Raw genomic sequence first — 13205 nt, forward strand, 5'->3', positions numbered from 1 at the left:
TCCAGCTGCCACCTCACACACATCCAGTAACTGACCAGCCACCACCTCACGCACCACCAGTAACTGACCAGCCATCACCATACACAACGCCAGTAACTGACCAGCCATCACCTTACACACCTCCAGTAACTGACCAGCTGCCACCTCACACACCTCCAGTAACTGACCAGCCGCCACCTCACGCACCACCAGTAACTGACCAGCCACCACCTCACGCACCACCAGTAACTGACCAGCAGCCATCTCACACACCACCAGTAACTGACCAGCAGCCATCTCACACACCACCAGTAACTGACCAGCCGCCATCTCACACACCACCAGTAACTGACCAGTCTCCACCTCACACACTGCCAGTAAATGACCAGCCGCCACCATACACAACGCCAGTAACTGACTAGCTGCCACCTCACACCTCTCCAGTAACTGACCATCCGCCAGCTCATGCACCGCCAGAAACTGACCAGCCACCACCATACACACCACCAGTAACTAACCAGCCCCCACCTCACGCACCACCAGTAACTGACCAGCCATCACCATACACGCCAGTAACTGACCAGCCATCACCTTACACACCTCCAGTAGCTGACCAGCTGCCACCTCACACACATCCAGTAACTGACCAGCCACCACCTCACGCACCACCAGTAACTGACCAGCTATCACCATACACAACGCCAGTAACTGACCAGCCATCACCTTATACACCTCCAGTAGCTGACCAGCTGCCACCTCACACACATCCAGTAACTGACCAGCCACCACCTCACGCACCATCAGTAACTGACCTGCCACCACCTCACGCACCACCAGTAACTGACCAGCCACCCCCATACACACCACCAGTAACTGACCAGCCACCCCCATACACACCACCAGTAACTGACCAGCCGCCACCATACACACCGTCAGTAACTGACCAGCCACCACCATACACACCGTCAGTAACTGACCAGCCACCATACACACAGTCAGTAACTGACCAGCTGCCACCTCACACCTATCCAGTAACTGAGCATCCGCCACCTCACACACCTCCAGTAACTGATCAGCCACCACCATACACAGTCAGCAACTGACCAGCCGACCCCATACACACCACCTGTAGCTGACCAGCCTCTGTCTTCTGCACCACCAGTAACTGACCAGCCACCACCTCACACACCTCCAGTAACTGACCATCTGCCACCTCACACACATCCAGTAACTGACCATCTGCCACCTCACACACCTCCAGTAACTGACCAGCCACCACCATACACACCGTCAGTAACTGACCAGCCACCACCATACACACCACCTGCAACTGACCATCTGCCACCTCACACACCTCCAGTAACTGACCAGCCACCACCTCAAGCACCACCAGTAACTGACCAGCCACCACCATACACAACACCAGTAACTGACTAGCTGCCACCTCACACCTCTCCAGTAACTGACCATCCGCCAGCTCATGCACCGCCAGTAACTGACCAGCCACCACCATACACACCACCAGTAACTAACCAGCCGCCACCATACACACCGTCAGTAACTGACCAGATGCCACCTCACACCTCTCCAGTAACTGACCATCTGCTACCTCACACACCTCCAGTAACTGACCAGCTGCCACCTCACGCACCACCAATAACTGACCAGCCACCACCTCACGCACCACCAGTACCTGACCAGCCACCACCTCACGCACCACCAGTAACTGACCAGCCACCACCATACACACCACCAGTAACTGACCAGCCGCCACCATACACACCGTCAGTAACTGACCTGCTGCCACCATACAAACCGCCAGTAACTAACCAGCCATCAACATACACACTACATGTAACTGACCAGCCCCCACCTCACGCACCACCAGTAACTGACCAGCCACCACCATACACACCGTCAGTAACTGACCAGCCACCACCATACACACCACCTGCAACTGACCATCTGCCACCTCACACACCTCCAGTAACTGACCAGCCACCACCTTACACACCTCCAGTAGCTGACCAGCTGCCACCTCACACACATCCAGTAACTGACCAGCCACCACCTCACGCACCACCAGTAACTGACCAGCCATCACCATACACAACGCCAGTAACTGACCAGCCATCACCTTACACACCTCCAGTAGCTGACCAGCTGCCACCTCACACACATCCAGTAACTGACCAGCCACCACCTCACGCACCATCAGTAACTGACCTGCCACCACCTCACGCACCACCAGTAACTGACCAGCCACCCCCATACACACCACCAGTAACTGACCAGCCACCCCCATACACACCACCAGTAACTGACCAGCCGCCACCATACACACCATCAGTAACTGACCAGCCACCACCATACACACCGTCAGTAACTGACCAGCCACCATACACACCGTCAGTAACCTCTAGTAACTGACCAGCCACCACCATACACACCGTCAGTAACTGACCAGCCACCACCATACACACCACCTGCAACTGACCATCCGCCACCTCACACACCTCCAGTAACTGACCAGTCGCCACCTCATGCACCGCCAGTATATGACCAGCCACCACCATACACAACGCCAGTAACTGACCATACGCCAGCTCATGCACCGCCAGTAACTAACCAGCCACCACCATACACACTGTCAGTAACTGACCAGATGCCACCTCACACCTCTCCAGTAACTGACCATCTGCTACCTCACACACCTCCAGTAACTGACCAGCCGCCACCTCACGCACCACCAATAACTGACCAGCCACCACCTCACGCACCACCAGTAACTGACCAGCCACCACCTCACGCACCACCAGTAACTGACCAGCCACCACCATACACACCACCAGTAACTGACCAGCCGCCACCATACACACCACCAGTAACTGACAAGTCTCCACCATACACACCACCAGTAACTGACCAGCCGCCACCATACACACCATCAGTAACTGACCAGCCGCCACCTCACACCTCTCCAGTAACTGACCAGCCGCCACCTCACGCACCAAAGTAACTGAACAGCCACCACCATACACACGACCAGTAACTGACCAGCCGCCAAGATACACACCACCAGTAACTGACAAGCCTCCACCATACACACCACCAGTAACTGACCAGCCGCCACCATACACACCGTCAGTAACTGACCATCTGCCACCTCACGCACCTCCAGTAACTGACCAGCCGCCACCTCACGCACCAAAGTAACTGACCAGCCACCACCATACACACGACCAGTAACTGACCAGCCGCCACCATACACACCGACAGTAACTGACTAGCTGCCACCTCACACCTCTCCAGTAACTGAGCATCCGCTACCTCACACACCTCCAGTAACTGACCAGCCACCACCATACACACCACCTGTAGCTGACCAGCCTCTGCCTCCTGCACCACCATTAACTGACCAGCCGCCACCTCACACACATCCAGTAACTGACCATCTGCCACCTCACACACCTCCAGTAACTGACCAGCCGCCACCACACGCACCGCCAGTAACTGACAAGCTACCACCAGTAACTGACAAGCTACCACCAGTAACTGACCAGCAGCCACCTCACACACCTACCAGTAACTGACCAGCCACCACCATACACACCACCTGTAGCTGACCAGCCTCTGCCTCCTGCACCACCAGTAACTGACCAGCCGCCATCTAATATACCGCCAGTAACTGACCAGCCGCCACCTCACACACCTCCAGTAACTGACCAGCCACCACCATACACACCACCTGTAGCTGACCAGCCTCTGCCCCCTGCACCACCAGTAACTGACCAGCCGCCACATCACACACCTCCAGTAACTGACCATCCGCCGTCTCACACACCACCAGTAACTCACCAGCCACCACACCACTATACATACCGTCAGTAACTGACCAGCCGCCACCATACACACCGTCAGTAACTGACCAGCCGCCACCATACACACCGTCAGTAACTGACCAGCCACCACCATACACACCGTCAGTAACTGATCAGGCGGCACCTCACACACCACCAGTAACTGACCAGCCAACACCTGTAACTCACCACCCTCTGCCTCCTGCACCACCAGTAACTGACCAGCCGCCACCATACACATTGTCAGTAACTGACCAGCCCCCACCATACACACTGTCAGTAACTGACCAGCCACCCCCATACACACCGTCAGTAACTGACCAGCCACCCCCATACACACCGTCAGTAACTGACCAGGCGGCACCTCACACACCACCAGTAACTGACCAGCCACCACCTGTAACTGACCACCCTCTGCCCCTTGCACCACCAGTAACTGATCAGCCGCCACCATACACACTGTCAGTAACTGACAAGCCAACACCATACACACTGTCAGTAACTGACCAGCCACCACCATACACACCGTCAGTAACTGACCAGCCACCCCCATACACACTGTCAGTAAGTGACCAGGCGGTACCTCACACACCACCAGTAACTGACCAGCCACCACCTGTAACTGACCACCCTCTGCCTCCTGCACCACCAGTAACTGACCAGCCGCCACCATACACACTGTCAGTAACTGACCAGCCCCCACCATACACACTGTCAGTAACTGACCAGCCACCACCATACACACCGTCAGTAACTGACCAGGCGGCACCTCACACACCACCAGTAACTGATCAGCCGCCACCATACACACTGTCAGTAACTGACAAGCCCCCACCATACACACTGTCAGTAACTGACCAGACACCACCATACACACAGTCAGTAACTGACCAGACGGGACCTCACACACCACCAGTAACTGATCAGCCGCCACCATACACACTGTCAGTAACTGACAAGCCCCCACCATACACACTGTCAGTAACTGACCAGACACCACCATACACACCGTCAGTAACTGACCAGGCGGCACCTCACACACCACCAGTAACTGACCAGCCACCACCTGTAACTGACCACCCTCTGCCCCTTGCACCACCAGTAACTGATCAGCCGCCACCATACACACTGTCAGTAACTGACAAGCCAACACCATACACACTGTCAGTAACTGACCAGCCACCACCATACACACCGTCAGTAACTGACCAGCCACCCCCATACACACTGTCAGTAAGTGACCAGGCGGTACCTCACACACCACCAGTAACTGACCAGCCACCACCTGTAACTGACCACCCTCTGCCTCCTGCACCACCAGTAACTGACCAGCCGCCACCATACACACTGTCAGTAACTGACCAGCCCCCACCATACACACTGTCAGTAACTGACCAGCCACCCCCATACACACCGTCAGTAACTGACCAGCCACCCCCATACACACCGTCAGTAACTGACCAGGCGGTACCTCACACACCAACAGTAACTGACCACCCTCTGCCTCCTGCACCACCAGTAACTGACCAGCCGCCACCATACACACTGTCAGTAACTGACCAGCCCCCACCATACACACTGTCAGTAACTGACCAGCCACCCCCATACACACCGTCAGTAACTGACCAGCCACCCCCATACACACTGTCAGTAACTGACCAGGCGGTACCTCACACACCACCAGTAACTGACCACCCTCTGCCTCCTGCACCACCAGTAACTGACCAGCCGCCACCATACACACTGTCAGTAACTGACCAGCCCCCACCATACACACTGTCAGTAACTGACCAGCCACCCCCATACACACCGTCAGTAACTGACCAGCCACCCCCATACACACTGTCAGTAAGTGACCAGGCGGTACCTCACACACCACCAGTAACTGACCACCCTCTGCCTCCTGCACCACCAGTAACTGACCAGCCGCCACCATACACACTGTCAGTAACTGACCAGCCCCCACCATACACACTGTCAGTAACTGACCAGCCACCACCATACACACCGTCAGTAACTGACCAGCCACCCCCATACACACTGTCAGTAACTGACCAGACGGGACCTCACACACCGTCAGTAACTGACCAGGCGGCACCATACACACCGTCAGTAACTGACCAGCCACCATACACACCGTCAGTAACTGACCAGCTGCCACCTCACACACCACCAGTAACCTTCCAGAAAAAGTGGCACAATAATGATCAAGACATAATTTACCTTCTGTGCAGTGGTTCGGAGTTCTGCCAGGGCGGATGCCAAGTTCTTTGTGCACTGACCAAGCTGCATTGCAGAGGCCGGATCGGACACTGTTGGGACAGCTGCCTTCCCGGCAGCCACCAGTTTACCTCCAGGCTATGAGAGAGATAATAAATAAGTACCACGTTCCACCCCATAGCCTCTCCCACCACTTTCTACCCCAGCATCTGCCGCCACTTTCCACGGAGCATGTGTCGCCACGCCCATGCCCCCACCCCCTGCTGCCACGTTCCCGCTATAGTTCTTATAGCTAACAGCAGTCATGATTTGCAGAGGACATTAACCCAACCTGCTCCTCCATTATGTTCTGTCCTCGCTGTGGACCAGGCAATAAGTCACGTCCTAGAGGCTCCCTCAGGGTCACCTGTGTGTCTGATATTTGTGTATGTGGCTGTATCAGGTTTATGTTTGTGTCTATAAGCTGTCCAGCTGTCTGTGTGTTCAGTGTATGAGAGTTTTATGGTCTCGTGTGCGTCGAACATACACAGACAGACACACACTAAGACACAGAGACATACAGACAGACACACACTAACAGACACACAGACATACAGAGACATACAGACAGACAGAGACATACAGAGAGACACACTAACAGACACAGAGACATACAGATAGACACGAGCAAACAGTACATAAATATACACAATGACTAAAATACCTGCAGGAAGTTCTGGCTGGCGCTGATCAGTGATAGCTGAGCGCTGGGACTCTCGGGCTGGGACTGGCTTCCTCGAACTCCTTGTACCAACATTGGGATCTGGTCAGCCACACTCTGCAAGATGAAACATTAAAGGACATGTCATGGACCAGGAGAGGACTATAACTATTACTGGTCACATGCCATGGTCTCCAGGAGGACGATAACTATTACTGGTCACATGTCATTGTCTCCAGGAGGACTATACCTATTACTGTTCACATGTCATGGTCTCCAGGAGGACGATAACTATTACTGGTTAAATGCCAGGGTCTCCAGGAGGACTATAACTATTACTGGTCACATGCCATGGTCTCCAGGAGGACGATAACTATTACTGATCAAATGCCATGGTCTCCAGGAGGACGATAACTATTACTGGTCAAATGCCATGGACTCTAGGAGGACGATAACTATTACTGGTCACATGCCATGGTCTCCAGGAGGACGATAACTATTACTGGTCACATGTCATTGTCTCCAGGAGGACGATACCTATTACTGGTCACATGCCATGGTCTCCAGGAGGACGATAACTATTACTGGTCAAATGTCATTGTCTCCAGGAGGACTATACCTATTACTGGTCACATGCCATGGTCTCCTGGAGGACTATGCCTATTACTGGTCACATGCCATGGTCTCCAGGAGGACGATAACTATTACTGGTCACATGCCATGGTCTCCAGGAGGACGATACCTATTACTGGTCACATGCCATGGTCTCCAGGAGTAAGAAAACTATTACTGGTCACATGCCATGGTCTCCAGGAGGACGATAACTATTACTGGTCACATGGCATGGACCCCAGGAGGACGAGAACTATTACTGGTCACATGCCATGGTCTCCAGGAGGATGAAAACTATTACTGGTCACATGCCATGGTCTCCAGGAGGACAATAACTATTACTGGTCACATGGCATGGTCTCCAGGAGGACGATAACTATTACTGGTCACATGGCATGGTCTCCAGGAGGAGGAGAACTATTACTGGACACATGGCATTGATCCCAGCAGGTCAATAGTCACATATGGACTGCAGAAGGTCTATATCTAACCAGTCACATACCATGGAGCCCAGGAGCCAGGTACCTAACAATTAGGTTAGGGGGTTGATACTGCATAATGCGTTGTCCATGTTACAGCTTCCTGTGGTGGGAAGACATTTCCCAGTGCACCTGTGGCAAGGAACCAAGTTCCACATTCACAAATGTAAAAGTGACAGGCAGCAGACCTGTAAGTCGCGTCATTTCTAGAAGTACTCCAGAGGGGCAGCAGCTGTTCCGTATGATGCACAGGACGAAACACATCTGTGGTCTGGAGGTACTCCACAGTGGCTAGTACGTATGATGCACAGGACGAAACACTTCAGCAGTCTGGAGGTATTCTACAGTGACAACAGCCGGTACATATGATGCACAGGACAAAATGATTCATCAGTCTGGAGGAACACCCCAGAGGCAGCGACTGGTCTGTATGATGCACAGGACGAAACACGTCAGCAGTCTGAAGGTACTCCACAGTCACAGCAGATGGTACATATGATGCACAGGATTAAATGAATCAGCGGTCTGGAGGTACTCCACAGTGGGAGCGACTGGTCCATATGATGCACAGGATGAACCATGTCAGCGGTCTGGAGGTACTCCACAGTGGGAGCAACTGGTCTGTATGATGCACAGGATGAACTGCTTCAGCAGTCTGGAGGTACTCCACAGTGGGAGCGGCTGATTGCGAAGTCTGCTGCCCAATACCACTACGACCTTCGTAAACACCCTGATTGCCGTGGATAGGCCGAAAGGCAGGGCTTGAAACTGGAAATGATGGTCCTGCAGTGCAAACCTCAATGTTCCTGTTTGATGGAGATTTGCAGATACGCATCCAGGGATGCCACGTAGTCCGCCAGTTGTAAGGTCAGAACAATGGACCTCAAGGTTTCCATCTTGAACTTTGGGACCCTGTCAAATTTGTTGAGCCATTTGAGATTTAAGATGGGAAGGAAAGACCTGTTGGGCTTTTGAACCAAGAAGAGGCTGGCATAAAAACCTGTGCCTAGCTGAGACACGGGAACGGTAGCTTCTAAGGTTTTCTTGGAATCGGAATCTGCCTTCCATGAGCAGATTCCACAGAGACCGACACGCCACCACAGCCGAGGCGGACACGTGGGAGGTAAGGGTGGCTGCATCCAGTGTTGAGTGTGGCCTGATGCATGATGTCAAGAGTGGGCAACAGATCATCTGCACTACCCTCCTCTGCCACAGCATTTGCGAGGGCGGTAGTCCACTCTACCATGGCTTTAGCCACCCAGGCAGACACCAGAGTAGGCCGAGCCACCACACCGGAAGTTATATAAATGAGCTTAAGGAAGTTCTCCAACTTCCGGTCAGCAGAGTCCTTAAGGGACGTGGTTGGAATAGGGAGAGTAGAGGAGCGTACAAACAGCGACATGTGCATCCACCCTGGGGGCTGTCTCCCAGCGTACCCTAAACATAGAAACATAGAATTTGACGGCAGATAAGAACCACTTGGCCCATTTAGTCTGTCCTCCGGAGGGAGGTGTAAAGGGTGGCAAACCGCCTAGGGAGCGCAAACTTCCTATTCGGTATCTCCCAGGCCTCTGAGAGGGTTTCCTCTAATTCCCTAGATTTAGGGAAAACCCTAGGAGCCCGTTCTGGACGCTTAAAAGATAGTCCAATGGACTGAGGGGGTTCAACAGTGCCCTGTAAATTCAAGACCTCTTTGACTGCAGTTACCAGGGCCCCTACATCGATGCATGACGCGGTGTCATCCTTGTCATCAACAAGCTGTCCCTCCCCAACCACACTGTCTGTATCAGTGTCCTGATGGACAAAAAGGGGCCTGAGGGAAGGGGTCACCCTGACCAGAGCCTTACGGCTTCCAGGCTTACTCTGTAATGATGTCTGGATGACCGAGGCTGCACCGCAAGGAGGACACACATCTCTATATTCGTCCGCCAGAGTAAGGAATCCTTTGTCTCCTGAGAGAGACGTAATAGTTCTTGTTTCATTGTTTTCGCATTCCCTGACCAACAGGAAAGGATGTTCCATGAAAAGTTCTGGAGTGAAACCTGGCAAACTGAAGCGTCTCAAAAGTTGCCACCATTTTGCCGGGGAGCTTCACCCCTTGCCAAACTGTAGGCCTTGATGCCTGCAGTAACAGTAACACCAACTGACGGATGTCCCTTGCTTTGGAAGGAATACACTGTGTAAATTGGTGTCCAGGATTACCACCAGGAACATCAATCTCTGTGAGGGAATCAAATGGGACTTGGGCAGATTGAGCACCCATCCCATGTCCTGCAAGAACCGTGTCGCCACTGATAGGTGTTCCTGTAATTTTCCCTCTGACTCTGCTTTGAATAGCAGATCGTCCAAGTAGGGGATAATCACTATTCCCCTCAGGCTGAGTGACGCTGCCATGACAGCCATCACCTTTGTAAATAACCTCGGTGCTGTAGCCAGACCAAAGGGTAGGGCCTGGAACTGTAAATGAGTCTCCCCTATCGCAAAGTGAAGTAAGGACTGATGTTCTTTGCATATGGGTATATGCAGATATGGCTCCTGAATGTCCACGGATGCCAAAAATTCCCCTGGCTCTATGCTGCCAAGCACTGAGTGCAGGGACTCCATGCGGAAGGGATCCACCCAAAGGTGCTGGTTTAAAGACTAAGTTTAATATGGGTCTGACTGACCCGTCTGGTTTGGGCACCATGAAAAGGATTGAGTAAAAACCTTTCTTGTGTTCCTCCTGAGGAACCGGGACCACCACCCCCTTCTCCCTGAGAGCCAACGCCGCCCCCAAAAGGACCGTGCCTGAAGTGGCTTCCCTTGGTAAAGGGGTTGGAAGAAATCTCAGTGGAGGATTCCCCCTGAGATTTATCCGATTGAGACAATTGAAAAAACCCAAGAGTCTGAGGTTGGAATATTCCACTTGTGCCGAAACTGCAGGAGGCGACCCCCCCCCCCCCCCACTCTGAGAGCAGAAAGGGGAGCCCCCACCCCATCATGCAGAGGATTTGTCCTCTCCTTTTGACACCTGCTTCTTACCAAGGGCCCCAAACCTGGATTTGGCGGCTTTTACTTGCTGGGAATCTACACAACAAACAGGCAGAGTACCCTTCACCAGCGCTTCAAAACACAAATCAATCAAAATACTTCCCCTTTTTTTTTGGTGTTTCAAAAGGGGGGGGAGTGGGGTAGGATTCCTCCTTAGTAGTGGAGTATTGTTATATCCATATGTGGAAGAAAAAATATGGTCATAGCATAATACAGTTTTAATGACACATATAATAACATATAATCTTTTTTTTCCTTAAAAATAGTAATTCACATAAAAATCCATTCATATGGCACACAAAATATACAGTGTCTCCGATGATCAAAATAAATGGCTGGCAAACTATTACCGGAGGTGGCGTATCTGGAAGCAATCCCCTGGTATTGTAGTCAGCCGTTTATTCTCCCATCAGGGTCACGCCAACGCGTTTCAACCAAGGTCTGGTCTTTATCAAGGCTCCTGAGTCTTTTGTGTGCTGTTTCCGATGGGGTTTAAATACCCACTGTCTGAGTCTCACTTCCGTCCCTACGTAGGACCGGAAGTTTCCCGTCGCCATAGTTACCGTCTCTATACGTGTCCGTCCGCAAAAGTTTCCTCGGTACTTGTTTCCTAGCACGGCCACACCGATTAAGATCGGGGTGGTCGTGCTGAAAAAAATCGGGTCGATCGCATCGCATGCGATTTGGTCGCATGCGATGCGATCGACGCGACCGACCGATTTTTGACCCGATTTTTTTCATTGAATCCAATGTAAATTGGGTCCCTGGGACCCAATTTTACATTGGATTCAATGAAAAAAATTCCCAACACCCCCAAATTGAAGCGCGTAAACAGCAGCCCACGATAGACGCATACCCGAAGCGTGGCGAGCGCAGCGAGCCCGCGAGGGGCGGCGGTACGCGTCCTCCGACCTTTTCATGCCCTACTATCCACTAGGGCGTGGAGTGAGAATAGAATAGTGTGGCGAGCGCAGCGAGCCACCGAGCCCGAAGCGTGGCGAGCGCAGCGAGCCCCGCGAGGGGACGCGGATACCTTCACAGGTAAACACGTCCCTTCGCGGGCTTCACAGGTGTCCGCGTCGCCACGGACACCTGTGAAGCCCGCAAGGGGACGCGTATAACTGTGAAGGTATCCGCGTGCGCTCGCCACGCTTCGGGCTCGGTGGCTCGCTGCGCTCGCCACACTATTCTATTCTCACTCCACGCCCTAGTGGATAGTAGGGCATGAAAAGGTCGGAGGACGCGTACCGCCGCCCCTCGCGGGCTCGCTGCGCTCGCCACGCTTCGGGTTGGCGTCTATCGTGGGGCGACGACGGGGACATCTATAATGTGAAACGGGTCATATGGACCCATTTCACATTTTTTGACATTTTTACACCATTTCAATGTTAAAAATTTTTTTAACATTGAATCCTATGCAAAAATCGGGGGCATCGCGTCGCATCGCGTCGGGACCAATGTTAATGGTCCCGACCGACGCGATGCCCCCGATATTTTACCTTTCCCGACAAGATTTCAATGTTAAAATATTTTTTAACATTGAAGTCTATGGAAATATCGGGGGCATCGCGTCGGTCGCGTCGGGACCAATGTTAATGGTCCCGACCGACGCGATGCCCCCGATATTTTATCCTAGCCGGCAAAATGGACCTGATTTCAAAAGAAATCGGGTCCATCGTGGGTAATCGTGTCCCTTAAGTAAGGGACACGATTACTCACTATTGTGGCCGTGCTAGGAAACAAGTACCGTTTCCTCCCTCTGGTGCCTGTCAGGGCAGCCGCTTGATACATAGTTCCGGAGTAGTCGCGTCATTGCACAGGGTCCCGGCTGGACCGCCGATCACCCGGCGCGTACACGCTCCTTACTTCCGCCCTTACTGCAGTTCTGGTTGTTATGCAGGCTTCCGCCCTTAATGTCCGTGTTCTCTTTAAATTATTAAGAGAAAAAAAGCAGCATTATTTATCAGTATGGGGGCATAAATAAATAGTAGGTGGGACATATAAAAAGCGAGTAGAAAAAGGGGTATTATAAAAATATCATAAAAACCATTTTAATTCAAAATCGGCATTTAAGCCGTGCGGTTTCAATGTGTTAAAATCATAGATAAGTTTTATCTCTGTTTTTGCCAATTGGGTGTCTATATCTCTTCTTCTCCTATCCCCCTCTACCAACTTGAAATCCACAAAGTTTTTTATATGGGAAGGGGAACAATTGTGCTTAATTTTAAAATGTTGGGAGAGGGAGTGGGTATCCACTATTTTTTAATGTTCCTTATATGCTCTCCTATTCTGATTTTCAAGGGCCTAGATGTGCGGCCCACGTAG

General features: G+C 52.3%; 1 protein-coding gene across 2 annotated transcripts in view; it reads right to left on the reverse strand.

The window, feature by feature from the left end:
• The window catches only part of LOC146024850 (talin-1), a 147129-nt gene that overhangs the window by 81712 nt on the left and 52212 nt on the right, over positions 1 to 13205 (reverse strand). For both annotated transcript variants that reach the window (XM_083155483.1, XM_083155482.1), the window contains 2 exons: positions 6763 to 6876; positions 6063 to 6197 (listed from right to left, as the gene is read on the reverse strand). In XM_083155483.1, the coding sequence (XP_083011609.1) occupies positions 6063 to 6197; positions 6763 to 6876 (249 nt within the window). The remainder of the gene's footprint in view (positions 1 to 6062; positions 6198 to 6762; positions 6877 to 13205) is intronic.

The sequence above is a fragment of the Crinia signifera genome, chromosome 1, assembly GCF_055691185.1.
Source record: "Crinia signifera chromosome 1, ASM5569118v1, whole genome shotgun sequence".
NCBI classification, from domain to species: domain Eukaryota; kingdom Metazoa; phylum Chordata; class Amphibia; order Anura; family Myobatrachidae; genus Crinia; species Crinia signifera.